Source organism: Alligator mississippiensis, chromosome 1, assembly GCF_030867095.1.
Source record: "Alligator mississippiensis isolate rAllMis1 chromosome 1, rAllMis1, whole genome shotgun sequence".
Lineage (NCBI taxonomy): Eukaryota > Metazoa > Chordata > Crocodylia > Alligatoridae > Alligator > Alligator mississippiensis.
The window spans coordinates 76432500-76448481 of record NC_081824.1 but is presented as its reverse complement, the minus strand read 5'-3'; the positions used below and the strand labels follow the sequence as shown (position 1 = coordinate 76448481).

The following is a 15982-nucleotide window of genomic DNA, read 5'->3' as shown; positions in this document are numbered from 1 at the left end:
CCCTTTCTCTACATTTTATGATCTGTATGAGTCTTAGGGTATGGCGCATGTACTTGGAGGTGTTTCAAAAGGCTAATGTTTCAAAAGGGCAGCTGCTGCTATGTGCTAATTATTACTGGTGGATAAGATGTAAACAATACAAATGTAAGTAAAATGCTTCAACTTTTTAACCGTGGATGAAGTACTGTTACAGTTGGAGCAGTTTTGCTACATTTGTATCCTTCATAGCTTGTCCACAAGGACAATTAGGCTCTAACAGCTGCTCGCCTTTTGAAATGTCTCCAAATATATCCATATCCCTAGGTTCTAGGTTGGCGTGAGAGCCTGTTCAGAGTGTTTCCATGTAGCTCAAGCAGAAGTTTTTGGTTCCTCCATGCTTGAAAGACAGTTTTCAGCCAGAAATGATAAATGTAACAAGAGAAATTCTGAAAGAGAGCAGATAACTAAGAGGTTTTGTTTGATGGTTGTTAAGATGGCATCATAAGCTGCTGCTCTGAGTTGATAATGATTTGTTCTGCAGCGTCTATGCAGGGGTTAGGAGAGGGAGAAGCTGAAAAACAGTCAAGAGGAATTGGCAGGAGAAGAGGGGCAGTTTTGACATAAAAGGGGAAGAAGATTTTGTAAAAAGAAAACAAGTTAAAGTGAAGGGGAAAATATGAATGAAGGGAAACTACCACAGGGAAAAACAAGAACTCTGAAGAAAAGTGGAAAAAAAAGCTTGAGAGATGAAAGCAAGATGAAAAAAGAAAGAAAAAATGGACTCCCAATATTAAAAGTTAAAGAACCTAACTTGAGTGAAGACACTGAAAAGAATACAAGGGGGGATAAAAGAGCTAGATGTAAGAAAAAAGTATGAAGAGAACAAAAAAAGGGAGATGGGGAAGGTACAGTGTTTAAATAGGAAGTATCCCAATAAAGTATTGTGCCAGTAGCTGCAAAATTTTCCATATTTTATAGTAAGTTAACAGATCTGTCTGGGTTTTTAAAATATTTTCTCTCTTTTTACATTTTGAATCTTTCTGCAAAAAAAGCATCTTGCTTTTCTTGAGGTGAATTGGGAGAGTTGATTTGCTTAAGATTTATGATTGAAAAATTCTCTTGGTTTTGTGGGTAGTGCATATCCACACAACTTATTGGAATTATTATCTAGTTATAGAAATCTTTCAGAACAAATTTTAACTGGTTATAAAGTATATATTTTAATGTTAGTGATCTGATATAATTGAAGCAGCTTGGTTTTAATGTAGACATTTCTTCAGGAATCAAAAAAAATATTTGAAATCAGCTATGCTGTTTCCCATTTGCCATAGTAGTTAAGTTTTGCTTTTACTGGTATTGGAACACATTACTTGCTAGGTTTGTCTATCTGCCTTAGATACTGTGATCTTCACTGTAGAGAAAATAATAAAATAATCAACCTTAATGAAGATTAAACTAATTTTTGTAGTATTTTTACTTTCAAAGTATTGTACAAATGTTTAAAAAAAAAAAATTAAATTCTCCTTGTCAGGGCAAATTGGTTATTATACAGTAGCTTCAGAAAAAAAACCCAAAAAAAACCAAGCACAGTGAAACATTTCGCTATAATAAACCATCATGCCCCTCTTCTACAAAGAAAGGATAACTAGAAAAGACAGTCAAGTAAAGCATTTCTAAGAAGTGGGGAAGAAGAAAAGAAAAACAGCATATTACTTACTTTATGAACAATGTATGTTTGATTTTGACCATTATATAATTAATTTCAAATGGTAATTGGACTGACGACCAAAAGAAATTTGTATAAAAAGGTTTGAGAAGCATAAATGGAAATTTAAAGATGTGGATTGTTTCTTGTGGCGTGAACACTCCAGAGTACTTCCTTTGAAGGAACTTTACTGGTTAGTCAAAATTGTGTAATAAAGAAGTAATGTCTTGGTTCCACGCTGTTTGATGTCTGTGTTAATATTTCTGTAACAGTTTTTTCTGTGTTAAGGCCTCTGAACTTAGTAAACTAAGCAAAGGACTTGATGTTACTTTTTAATTCATAGCTACTGTACTTACATTACTGGCAAAATTTTCAGATGTCAGACTGCCTTAAGATTAAAATTTCTATTGAAAGTATTTTTTTTTTAATTTCTATACCACATACCAGAAATTGGGTAACTTTCAAATCTGTGATATATTGAAGCCCAATTCCAACTCAGGGTAGAGTTCCTTAATATAGGTTCTTCTTTTTCTTTTTTTCTTGAAAACTTTTATAAGGATCAATTCTGACAAGAATAGTATTTTTATAGCATTTAAACTCTACTTCCAAATATATATTTGCATAGAACTTGCTCTGTAACAGGGTAATCCAATATTGTATAATTCTATAGGGACGTAATACACAACTATTTTGGCAGCATTTTATAACTTTCAAGAATTGCTAAAATAAGCATTAACAGATTTGTTGCTTTTTTTTTTTTTTTTAAGGAAATGATCATTGACAAAGTGAATGGCCAAGTTGTCCCTCGTTACCTGATATATGACATTATTAAATTCAATGTAAGTACCTTTTGATAATTATTACTTTTCATTAGTATTGACTATATTATCTGTACAAGTATAACTAAGAGATTAAAAAAAAAACTTGAATAGCCAGTCTGGCCATTGGCAGTATATACAAGAATCAAGACTGAAAGCAGTTTCAGAGTAACACTACTTGCATGCTTGGTAAAAAGTTGTCTTTTTCAAAGAACACTCAAGAGGAAACTGATGTTTGAAAATACCTCCAAATACTGTCAAAGTACTGTTTCCTACAGCAGTTTTAAATATGGTTTGATTCTCTTGGTAGTAATTTAGTGTTTATTCCTATTAAAACTGTTTAGAGCTAGTACATTCTACCCCTAAATAGGAACAATTAAAATTCCTGTGACACTTTTGCAAGCCTCAGAGATGGAAAATGTTTTAATGCTCATGCAAATTTCTTATTTGTTGGGAATATTGCATATTGATTCATGAGAAACCTTGGATGGTATGGATACCACGGATTCACCTCTTGGGGGAACTTGAATAGCTCTAGCTTTGCTAATTTGGCAGGGGTTAAAATAGCCCAATTAATGATCTGAGACTTTGTAGCCATGAAAATCAACAGAGAGGCTGTTTTGAGTACTGAATTTTTCTGTAGTATGGCTGATGTGGGCTGCTGGTAAGTGAGCTGGGTTGGGACAGGGGCAATGGACTTTTGTCCTGGTGGGAAACTCTTCTAAGCTGTTGATAAGAAGTAATAAAATTGTCCTTAAGACACAATGGCACACTGTTTTGGTAGAGGTGCCCTGATATATCAGTCCATATCGGATTGGCACTGATAAAAGGAAAATTGACATTATCAGCAATTAGCTTTTCATGACCAATAATGTCACCAATAAATGCTGCATGCATGCGCACAACCGCAGTATGCACACGGCCAGGAATACAGCCCGGCAGCTTGGTGGGCAGCATCCTTCCAGTAAGTCTGTGGGGGAGCAGGGGCATGGGAGGAGGGGGAGGCAGAACGAGGCCCCCACAGTGGGAGGGAGTGGGGCTGGGACAGAGGCAGAGACAGGTAGGCACTGCCGAGCTGGGGTGGGGTGAGACGCAGCTCCCCACCACTGCGTGCATCCCCATGGGGGGCATGTACCCCCTGGATTTGTGCGCGGGGTGAGAGTGGACTGCCCAATGTGGGCTCAGGGCCAGGGGCTACACCAACCTCTTCCCAGCAGGGGGGCTGGGCCAGGGCTGGCAATGCGGGGGGGGGCTATGGCGAATTTTGGGGTAGCTGTAATGGAGCCCCAGCCTACCCCCCCAACTGAGAAGAGGCTGGCACAGTCCCTGGCCCTGGGCCCACAGCAGGCAGCCCACCCTTGCCCTGTGCACAAATCTGGGGGGCACATGCCCCTCATGCCTCCCCTGGGGGTGCACGCAGTGGAGGGAGCTGACACCCTATGCCGCCCACCCCCGCCAATGCCCCCGGATGAGCCGCCTGCAGCTCCATCCCATGCCCTACCCTGCCCCACCCCACCCCACCCCAGCTGGGCAGCATCTGCCCCTGCCTGCCTCCCTCCCTCCTTGTGGGGCCCTTGATCTGCCCCTTCTCCCCCGTGGACTTACTGGCTGGACTCTGCTCTTGAAACTGCCCGGCTGCATATTGGCTATCAGCTTAGTATCAGCCGATATTGTTGGTTAATAATCAGCCATCGGTATCAGCTAAAAAGATTTTCATTGGTGCACCCCTACTTTTTGGGTTCTCTCTCCAGCTTTATTCTTTCAGCAACAGGCAGCTGTTTCTCAGTTCTGCGTCATGCTGCAGTCTCTCATATATGCTAAGCCAGGAGCCAGGGCAACAGTAGAAATTTCTTCTGGGACCCAGGAGAAAGATCAGTTCAGTAGAGGAGAAGGAATATCGGTGGGTAGCAAAGCTTTGAGGGAGCCAGTGGTGAAGGGGGGAGGGGAGGAAAGGGGAAGGGAGGGAGAATGTGTACAGTCATGGAGCATATATGAAGAGTCACTGCAGAGTTAAAAGAAGCCACTAATCTTCTACAAGTGGTATATCAAATAAACTCAAGGTCTAATAGCCCCCCTCTACATGCGCTGGTTAATTGTGCAATTACCTTGAGACTAGGTAAAAAAAAAAGTAGCTATCACACAATAAAAAGCTCCAACCAGCTATAAAGTTAGACTTTGAAAATGTGTACTATTTATATATCTGATTGCTATCAACCTTTAATTTGCATGTGTAGCAGGGTCAACCCCTGTGACTTGGAGCCCCATCAGCTCTGGACTCCCAGCCAAAGGAGTTCATTTTGCCCAGTCAAGGCTACAAGCCTCGCAACTGCTGGGGGCTAAGCAGCTACCAACTCTGGGTCCTGCAGCACCCCACAACTGCTGGGACCCACAGTCCCACAGCTGCAGATGCTGGGTCCTCAAAGCATGCCTCCTGGCGATTCCCCTGCATCAGCAAAAAGGCAAAAAAAGACATGCACAATCCCACAATTGTGCTTTGTGCCATGCATGTGTGATTGTGCATTAGATCCCATTGTGCCTTTACCTGAATGTGTAGAGGGGGCCTGAGAGACACTGAAGGTACTTTTACATTGTGTTTATAAATTCATGTTCCCAGAAGAAAAAGCTGTCAATTTATGCATGTTAATGGTCAATTGCCTGGGGTATTTAAGCCTTCTAACAACCAACTTGGAGAAAATCTGGCAAAAAGTTTCATATGTTGGCTGTGATGATGAGTGGGATTTCTTGTCATTGATGTGTTATGAAAGAGCTAAGGGAAATAATATTACTATGAGTAATTATTTGTAAAGTAATTTAAATAATTGCTTGAAATCAGAGTATAACATAAATGCTAGTTTTAGTCACTTAAACTGTGATTCAGTATTCTATGAAAAATATAGTAGTACGTTGTTCGCCTATATCTTGGAGAATTTTGAATAATAAGATTGCATTTTAATAATGCTGTATATTAGTACTTAAGCCTTGATGGAGTTGATGTGCCTGAAAGATACAGTAAAAAGAGTAAGTTTTAATTTACAGTGGATGAGATTTATTTTTCTTAAGTCAGAAGAACATATAGAAAGAAGTACTGAGAAGATTTATTTCTATATTATCTGTTCTGGAAATGGACAGTATATTTTGTCAGTTGCTGATATTGGTAGTTTTGCTTCTGTTTTTAAAACTCCATCAAAACAGATCTTGGGAGAAGGCATCAATAAACTATTTTAGATGCTTTACCTGGAAACGTGTTCAGTGTTTTGAAGTATCTTAGTGTTTCCAAACTGTGGGGTTGATTCTGTTATATGGCAAAGAGAAAGCAGATAGGGAATTATTACTTACTCTCTTGCAATAGAACTACAGGTCACAAAATGAAACTGATAGGTACTAAGCTTAAAACTAACAGAAGGAAGTTTTTTCACACAGTGGGTACATCTACTTGTGTAAATCAGCATGACTACATTTAATGTGCATTAAGCTAATACACATTAAGTGATTTTTTGGCAGATGTTTACAGGTGCAGGGACTCGGGACTGAAGTTAGTCTCAAGTCCCTCCATCCCTGCCATGTGTCCCTGTGGCCACCAAGCCTCTGACCATATGGCTGCCAGCACTTGGCAGCCATCTTGGAAACTCTGATCCCTGGCCAGCCCCTTCCTTGCCCAGTGCAGGGGCAGCATGTGGAAACTCCCTCTATGCGCACCCTGCCTCCCCATGCCATGGCTGTTCCAGCCCCTGCCAGTAATGCCCAGTGTCCTGCTGCTTCAGCCCAGTGCCTACTGGTGACGACCAGCGTCCTGTGCTGCTGCTAGCCATTCTGCTAGCCCCAGCAGGTCCCCCTCCTCCACCCATCCCCTTCCCCAGGCCCCAGGACAGCTGCTCTTCCACCAGTAGGGGCCAGGGCACCGGCTGCTGGAGGCCCTGGCCAACCCTGTTCTCCTGCACTTTCTACTCTAGCCTGCCTGCCCCACTACCCACACAAGTCCTACCCCCTGCCCACCCCCAGCACCACTCTCAGGACACATACATGGGTGAAACAATAACGGTTTATTTCCCTCACAGTACTCACCCCCCTTCCTCCCCCCTCCCTTGCCAACACACAGAGCCCCCTTCCCCCATGCCCCCTCAACCATCAAAGCCCCTTCCCCCCTCCCTTCCCAACACACAGTACCTGTCTACCCCCCTCCCCACCCACCACCAATAAAAAAACCCCTCTCCCCAGTGTCAGAACTATTTACAACAGTCTCAGTCTCTGTCTGAGTCTTGGAGTGAGGGACTGTGGGGTGAGGGGGGTATAGAGGGCAGATGCCCAGCACCCCAGCCCTGGCCCATTCCTTGCAGCTGCAGGGGTCATGGCAACTGCGGTGGGCTTGTCTCCAGTAACGGCCAGCTCCACCTCTGCCAGTCTGAGTTCAGGGCCAGTGGCCCCAGGGCCAGTGGCCTTGGGATGAGCAGTGGGGCTGGTTCTAGGCAGGTTGTGGGGGACCCGGGGTGGGGGCTGGGCCAGGTGCTGCAGTGACCAGGGGGCGCTGGATGACCTCCCCCTCAGGGACAGCTAGGGGCCTGCTGTGGGGCAGTGGGTGGGACCTAGGGGCCCTATAGGGGCCTGGCAGTGGAGGGCAAGAACATGGGTGCCACGCCCAGGACTGTGTCCAGGGCTCGGTGATCAGCTTCCATGGCTTCCAATGCAGGCCTACCTGCTGCTGGAGCAGCTCCATGTGGTCCTGCTCATGGGCCTGCATGTATGCCCAGTACTCTCACTGGGCTCAGGCCTACACCTCCTCCCAGGTGATATCTTCCTGCTGCCAGGCCAGTTCCTGTGCCTCCCATGTCTGCTCCCACACCTCCCATGCCTGCTTCCGCACCTCCCACTCCTCTGGCACCACCGCCAACCACTGTGGTAAGCTGGCCAGGCAGGCCTGGGCCTAGGTGGCTGCCACCCAAGCTCCCCATCCCCACTAGCTCTCATGGGGCTGGTGGCTTTCTGGGGGCTGGGTGCAGCCAGCCTACCTCCCTTGCCCTCTTCCCAGGGCAGGTCAGACCAGGCTGCTGGCAGCACTTGCTGCCACGGCTCCAGACCCCACTCCCCAAGCTCTCTCCCTGCAGGCAGCCATGCTGCTGCGCCGCTGTCCAGCCAACAGTACTCAGGCTCAGGGCACATGGGGTTCCCGAATAACTGGGGTGAGGAGCTGGCTGTGCCCTTCCCTCCCTGCTGGGGCTTCTCCAGGGAGGTGCCCCAGGGCTAGCCTCACCCTGCCATGCTGCTGCTGTGCCCTGAGCGTGCCCCTGCTGTTTGTGCCCTGGGTAGGTTTGTTCAGGTGGAGGTGTCCCTAAGCCACTATGCCCTGTTGCTGCTGATCCTCCTGGTGCCCTGGGCACACCTGTGCTTCTGGTTTAGGACCCTGAGCTATAACAGTACAGGGGGCAAGCCCGGGCTGCCCCACAACCTCTGCCTCTGCCTGGAGGGTTACTTGTGGCAGTGCTATATGTCCCTGCCCCGTGCTGCCAAAGAGGACATAGCTGCTGGCATCAACACCTTCCTCTGGGTGAGAGGCGCCTATGCTTGCCCAGCTCATTAAAGTTCTGAAATGTCTTCTGCCTCCCTGTGTGCTGTAGTGGGGTGGAACCTGGGGCCAAGAGAGTGCACGTGGGCTGGGTGGGGATGGGGGCCAGGGGCCAGGACCAGAGATGGGGGTGGGGATTAGGAGGGCCCTTTTTGGGATTTTACCATGCGTCCAGGGCTGGCAGTTCAGCAGGGCCTCCCTGTCGGCAATGGCAGCTGTCTGTGCCCAGTGTCCTTGGCCCATGGTGTGTGGTAGGCTGGTGCCCAGCCAGTGGCCCCCCTGGGGAGGGGCTGGTACTGGTGGTGGCGTCTGGGGTGTGGAGCTGGTGAAGCAGTCGCTGGCCAGGGCTCCCTGAGCTGCTACTGGGTTGGGGGGGGGGGGGGGAGGCAGAGCACTGAACACCTGAGGTCTCTTCCTCCAGGGAGTTGTCACCACCAGAGGGGTCAGGGTGGGGTGGGGGCTTGGCTAGGCTGCCCCTGCTGGTGTAAACTGAGGGGTTGCGGCCTGGGTCCTGGGGCATCAACATCTAGGTCAGTTCCCACATAAAGGGCATGGTCTTGCGGCCATGACTGGACTGACAGTTGTGGTTGGGCATGGCCACCCGCTGTGCCCACAAAGTCTTGATCTTTATGTGGCACTGCTGCACTGTCCAGGAGTGCCGTTGATCATGCATCCTGCTCAACAGGGCCTCATAAATATGGTTGTTTGAGTGCCTACCCTGTTCAAACTGCCTCTGGACCTCCACTTCTCCCCAGAGGGCCATGAGGTCACAGACCTCCTGGCTTCAGTTGGAGCCCTGGGTGGAGGACTCGGCTGTGTGCACATGGGCAGGGCTGGTCTTTGATGGGGTGGACATGGTGCATGTCGCACACCGGCTCTCTGGGGCCCCCCTCACAGCAGTCAGCAGCGTTCATCGGAGAGGTATGGCCAGGGACTGGGAGCTGTGTGGCAGAGGCAAATGTGCCGCAGGACCTGCAAACACAGGAAACAATACTGAGGGTGAGCCAGAGGCAGCCAGGCATCAGCTGTGGGGAGATCCCAGGGGTGGGCAGAGGCAGCAGCAGGCTGTAGCCCTTTGCAACACTCACTTGTGGTCAAGCAAGAGCTCTGGCTAGGGGACAGGACTGGCAGAGGCAGCCTGGGTCTTGTCCAGAGGGCACACAGGCCTTCAGTCCTCAAAGGTCCTGGTGTGTGTGTCCCAGTGCACAAAATGGCTGCTGGCTTTTATAGCCTGCAGGTGGGGGCTGCCACAGAGCAGCCCAGGCTGGGGCAGGAGAGGTGCCCAGTCAGGAGCCCTGGGGCTGGACTCAGGGTGGCTCCCTAGTGGCTAGGCAGACTTGGCACTAAAGTTAGTGCCAGATCATGTCTACATATGTGTTACTGTGCATTAACTAATCGTGACTAAATTTGATACTTGCATTTGCAAGTATCCAATTTAAGCGCTATTAGCCTAACTTCATCATTTTTAATGTGCATTAAGGGCACACATGTGTAGATGTGTGCCTGTAATGCACATTAAAGTAGGCTAATATGTATTAACACATGTCGTGTATATGCACCCTGTGTGTAATGAAAGTGTGGAACTCGTTGCCACCAGATGTTGTGGAGGCTGACAGTTTAGCCAGCTTCAAAAAGGACTGGACAAATTCTTGGAGGAAAGGAGCAGTGGTAGCTATTGAGCATAGGAGTTAGGGATATTGCCTCTTAATTAGAACCTCCCTTATCTTAAATGCTGGACGCTGTAAGTAGGACAGGACCAGTGAAGGGTGAACACCTTTTTAAAATGCAGTGGCAGGACACAAGCATGCCCCTCCCACCCTCCACCCCTGGTGCTCCGTTGGAGTGGAGTGAGGGCAGATGCAGGCTTCCCACTGCAGGCACAAGGTTCCACACCCTGCTGCCTTTCCCTTGGGAGCCCTGTGCGCCCCCTGCCTGCCCAGCAGCAGCAGGAGCACAACTCCATGCCACAGCTACCCCCATTGTTGCCAGGTGGGTAGGGGGCACATGGCTGGTATGGGGCTCCTGAAGGAAAAGCAGCAGGGTGGGGAGCCCTAAACCTAGTAGGCAACCTGCATCTGCCCCTGCCCTGTGCACAAATTGGGAGGGAGGAGGGGCACATCCTCCCCCCCCCCCATACTCTCCCTGGGAGTGTGTGTGCAGTGGTGGGGAGCTGCCCTCCCCCTGCACCCTCTGGATGAACTGCCCATGACTCCATCCCACCCCACTCCCTACCCCAGACCCTGGCCGCATGCACCGCCCTGACTGGGCAGTGCCCCTAGCCCCTGCCTCACTCCCTCCCTCACCGTGGGTGACCATTATTCCTTTCCCCCCATAGACTTACCTGCAGGGAGCTGATTTTCACACTGCCCAGCTTTATTTCCAGCCATGTGCACATGCGCAGATGTGTACATGCACATGGTGCCCTCTGCGTCCTGCTCCTGGCAGCCTCAAGCAGCCCATTGGAGGCTGGAACGCTGCCAGTCTGCAAGGGGAAATCCGCCATTTTCCGATTCTTGCAGGATACTGAGAATACAGGACAAATGCTATCCCAGAGTCATGCAGTGCAGGACCGGGACTTGATAATCCCATTCCAGGACTGTCCCACCCATTTAGGGATGGGTGATCACCCTAGACCAGTAGGGGGAAAAAAACCTGGTTCATAACTCAGTTCACTTTTCTTTTCAGCATCCACTCCCTGCGCCTGTGTGACACAGGATACTGGGCAAGATGGACTTATGGTCTGAGCCAGTAAATAGCAATTCTTATATTTTTATATTCTCATACTTGGATTGAGTAATGTGTCACTCGGTGAGTAGCCATCTTTTGGAATTGAATTCAGCTCAGTAACAAGGGCATCTGAATCAGGCCCTGCATTCAATCAGTGACAAATATTCTGTATAGCTAAGATTGGCATTAGGACAATGAATTATGGGGACATTTTGACGGTCTCTGCTTTTAAGAGCAGGATGTTTTGTGGGTGTGTGTATTAAATTATAAATACAGTTTTTATATCCTAAAACCAATGTGTTAGTAATTTGAACTTAGTAAATATAATTCTTAAATCACTCTGAGGAGTGTATGAAGACTGAGAAATTTTAATGAGCAAAAATTGTTTTATGAACAGTGTGTTCACTTCTGTAATTACTTTTTCTATTAATTAAATCCCTTATTTCTCTTTTGCCTTTCAGTTTCTGTCCTTCACCTTCTCCCACCTGTTTACTGCTTCTCCTGTCACTCCTTGTTTGTTCTCTTTATGGTCCTGCCACTAGCTTTTAATATATACTCTCACTCACTCCTTTTGTTTGTTTTTCTCCCATGTTTTTTGCTGTATATTTCTAGTCTCATCTTACTTTTCTTTTTTCTTTGTCTCTCTTCCTCTGCTCTGTTATGATCTGTGCCAAAGCTGTCATGGTCACAGTTTTAGTGAAATAAAGCTTTCTAACATTTTGATTTTCATGCATTAGATATTGGGGAATCTTGAAGTAAAGAAGGACTTGTGCTGTAGAATGGGATCCCATTTAATGTGAAAGGGAGCAGGGGAGTGTAAAAGTGTTCATTCTTGCAAGAGTTTCTTTTTCCTGGGATTTCAGGAACACCTGAGGGGACCAGGCAGGAAGGGGAAATAAAGAATCTCTGCTGCTCCTGTGGCATGATTAGAAAGTGGGGTGCTGCTGCACCTCTGTACCCCCTCTGGATCCACCCCTGACATGAGCATCTGCCCTTGGATTGGATTATAATGCTCTTAAATTTCTTTGAATGTATTGTAACTCCAAGAAAGAAGTTCATAACAAAGTACTGCACTTCTGGTCTCAGGAACTGTCTGTTATAAATATGAGCAGAAGCAGAGCTTCAGCTTAACAAGGCCATTAGTAGTGATCACACAGTAAAGATTAAAAACCACAGCTGTTTTTGATAATTCTAGACATTTAATTATAAAACTGGGCAACCTACAATATTTGGCTTGGCATGAAGTGATCAAAGAATGTTGTTACTGAGCTGCGTGATACGGAATAACTCAAATCAGTGACAGTATGGGCAAGCATACATTTAGCCATTCAAAAAGGCTGGCTGCTGCTTAGGAACAGGCAGCAGCTGTAATAATTGAACTGTTCTGTCTGCAGGATCCTGTAGTTTAGCTAAAGTGCCCTTATTTTGGCCCTGAAAGAAGCATGGTTAAAGTTGGAACAGCTACACTTCTATTGCTATAGAATCGTGCAGACCTGTCAATTGTATTGCGGTGGCTTGTAGTAGGTAGCTTTGATAGTGATATAATTGTTATGGCTGTCTATATCCTGAGCTGAATAGGACATCTTGAGGAAGTACAGGTTAGTAGGAAGTGCTGGAAAGTGACAGATTCACTATAGTCAATGCTGAACATTACTCATTAATTATTCAAAATGCTGTAAAAAGTCTACATTCATTTTTTTAATTGAAATTTTCTGTCCTTCATGGGAGGAGGGCAGAGTAGGGTTCATTGGAATCTTGTAAGCAAGAGGGTTCCTAGGAAACGAGTCTTTCCTCCCTGTCCAAAGCAGCTGTTTCCAAAATCATCCCCTTTTTTGCAATGTTTTTGGGGCTCAATCTATGCTTTGTATTCTTGTCAAACTGATCTTTGCTAAAGTACAATGCCCATTGACGCTAACTTGAAGCAGTACTGCTAGTTACTTTGGGTGTAATTTAACTCCAGGCATGAGACAAAAAATGGCATGCTTAGAAGAGTGAAATGTGCAGGAAAATGTGTGTTCTGTTAACAGTGGGCCACGTACATTTGGAATAGTTTGGGAAGGGGAGCAGGAGATGCTGCTCTGGACAGATCAGCAGCTCTTATGCTGTGTAATTATGTGCTGGAGCCTGAGATACAAATGTAACAAAAGTACTCCAACATTAACCCTGTTTCATCCAAGGTTAAAGATGTGATGATTCATCTCACTTGTATTGCTACATGCTCATGCATAGGTAACCATTGCAGCAGTGCATCTAGCCCGCAGAGCCATCTCATCTGGCCTGGAGAGCTCTTCACAGGTCTGGAAATTTGGTGGTGGGGAAGTTATGATAGTTAATGCTGCTACCACTTCCCTGCTGCCAAATTTCCAAGCCTCATGGCCAGATAATGTGCCTTATGCATCAGATTGGGTCAGCCCATGGGCCAGGGCTGGGGTGGTGGGTCCCAATCTGGTGCATTTGGGGTTGGGGCAGTGGGCCCAATCCCACATCAGTCATCTGGCCCACAGCCCAAAAAGGTTAGGTGCCACACCATAACAGCTGCTGGGCATGAACAGCTGTTCATTTGAAATTTCTACCACCAGAAAGTCTTTCTAGGGGAAGGAGTATAAAAGCATTCAGCCAGTAGCTATGCCATCTCCTTGCTCCCCACACCTTGCCCAGCATGGAGCAATACTAGTCATGCAAAGGCACGGGAGGCAGCGAAGGGCTATCTAGGAGGAGTGGAGTGGCAGGGAAGTGGACAGGCATTTGTTCCAGCTGGGAAAACTCTCCCACAGGCAAGATTTTTCCTTGTTGAACGAAGAAGATGTTTCTCCTGAATAAGGCATGTTCCCTGTGGGAGAAACATAAATGCTTGCATGCTCTTAGTTTCTACTGGGAGAGCAGAGATTCTCCCAATAGAAACCAAATGCCTGTATGTAGCTTGTGCTCCTGAGCAACAGCTCTCTCCCTTTTTAGAGCTGCTTCAAGTATATTCTTGTCCACACATAGAAGACGTCCACCAGAAAAACTGTATGGTGCAAGGTGACATGTTATAGTCATTCAGCCTGAGCAGCATCCCTGCTCTGCAAAGTGAATCCTTATGAGTGGCACTTGAGAAGGCCAGGTGGGAATGTTTCTTGTCTTGCATATGTTCTGCAGGGCTTATTTTTGAAGTTCTGTCCCAAGACTCAAACATGTTGTTTAAAAGCAGTATTCAAAGTGCACAAAAATCCACATGTGTGTTCAGATTTTATTTTGGACATCTTGTTAAGGAAACAGCATTCATTAAATAGAAGGAAGATTAAAAACTCTTAAGCAGTTAGTTTCATATTACCACGATTTATATTCCTGAAGAGTGGAATTAGACGATTCCTGAAACCCAGTTCCTCAGACATAACACTCAAATGCTTCCAAAATCTTTTAGGACTCTTGTGTAGATCTGGGGGATGAGGGAGTTGGAATACATTGGTGTGTGGAGCTTAGGTCAGGGATGTCAAACTTCTTCACCCTCCTCTGCTCCCCTTCCACCAGCTCCAGACCATGGGGCTCCTTGTGGGCCAGATATAGACCTGGTGGCAGCAGGGACAACTGCTGTGAGGGAAGTTGTGGCAGCAGCAGGTTCAGTGACTCAGGTGGCAGTGGGATGAGATCTGCAGCCCTGGGTTCTGTATTGGGTGCTGGCCCCACTCCTGAATTCCTTGACTTGCTGGAGCTGTACAGGCTGGAGAGAAATGGTTCAGCTTGTCAGATCTGGCCTGTGGGTTTGTATGATTGACACCCCTGGCATGAGTAAATGCAGGCTGTTCTTGAGCTCAGCTCCAGAGAAGCCAGCACATCATTAAATGAAGACCCTGATTAGTGCAAGGGATCATCTAAACACTGTTCTTGAAGCTCAAGTTCAATGGTGAGTACTTTTTTCTTTAATCCCTAAATAAAAAGAGATTTATTGTATAAAAGGGCCTTTACTTTCTGGGATTTCAGAAGTGTTGGCAGCAGAATCAGAAAGAAGAGAAGTTGTGTTCCTTCCCCATCAATGATATTCTTGAAGGAAAAGAGAAGTGGAGCCATCTATGTCCTTCCCCTAGTCTTACAATTCCCTCTGCACTGCTTCATCAGGCCAGGTAGGGTGGCTCCTTGGCTCCCCTACTACCATAGCTCTCTGTGGAGTAGAAAGAAGCCAGAATTCCCCATGCCACCTCCAGCAGGAAGAAGGGCCTCCAGACTTACCTTTTCTTGCTGCTGCTGAATGTAGTAGGTAATGGAAGGTCAGAGCAGGGCAGGAGAATTCATAGGGGAGGAAGAGGGTGTCAAAACAGTACAGTAGAGAGAGGATTTAGGGATCTTTTAGCTGTGCCCCCAAACTTCTCACATCCATATCTCCAATTTCTTTTCCACCTTCAAAGCATGCTCCCACAATGGTAGGACAAAGCTGGGAATAAGCAGTCTCAGTGTACAGCACAAGCACACAGTACTTAACTGAAATACATGGAGTTCAGCCTTGTTAGTTTTATGATTAGTTAGTTTTTCTTTTTTTCCATAGCTTTTTGGCTTCTTTGAAAAGCATATTCCTTTTATAATTTGCAGGATAGTCGCACAAGGATATGTCAGCACTTGGATCTCCCACCTTTTTGTTTTGGTTTGGTTTTTTCATTGTTTTTTAGTTGAGACCTCAAGGTTTCATTTCTTTTTTTGACAAAACTGTTCTACAGTTATTTAATAGGACCTCCTGGTTGGGCGTTTAATGCTTGCTAATTGCCAGTGGTGGAATACATATGAGCAATCTCTTGAGGAGAAAATATTAGTGTTACTTAAGTTTCATGACCTGTCCTCCTTCTCTTCTTCTACAGAGCACTCTCCCATTTGGTGCTCTGGCAAAGAAACTGAGGGTGCGTGGGATCACTTGGCTTTCTATGCCTATTGGTATTGGGAGCTGTATATATTAAGAAATCCAAGACATGGGTACAGCCCTAATAGACTTTTGCTGGTCAAAGGAAATCAACAAAGTATAGATGGGTGCATGTACACCAAAAGTAACTGTTCTTTTCCTTGTTTGTGCAATAATACTGGCATACTGTAGGAGCCAATTAATATACTTGTATCAAAAAAACAAAAAGAATAGTTCTTTTCTTTTTCTCTGTTACCTCAGACTTCAAATTTTTAAAATCGTAGCCAAGTTTTCATGAGAGCAGATTGGAATGGTAAGAATAGAATGTGCTA

The 15982-nt window shown here is 46.3% G+C and overlaps 1 protein-coding gene across 5 annotated transcripts in view; it reads left to right on the top strand.

Annotated features, from left to right (window-relative positions):
• RNGTT (RNA guanylyltransferase and 5'-phosphatase) overlaps positions 1–15982 on the top strand; it is a 381871-nt gene that overhangs the window by 144363 nt on the left and 221526 nt on the right. For all 5 annotated transcript variants that reach the window (XM_059731910.1, XM_014600584.3, XM_059731918.1 and 2 more), the window contains one exon: positions 2452–2523. In XM_059731910.1, the coding sequence (XP_059587893.1) occupies positions 2452–2523 (72 nt within the window). The remainder of the gene's footprint in view (positions 1–2451; positions 2524–15982) is intronic.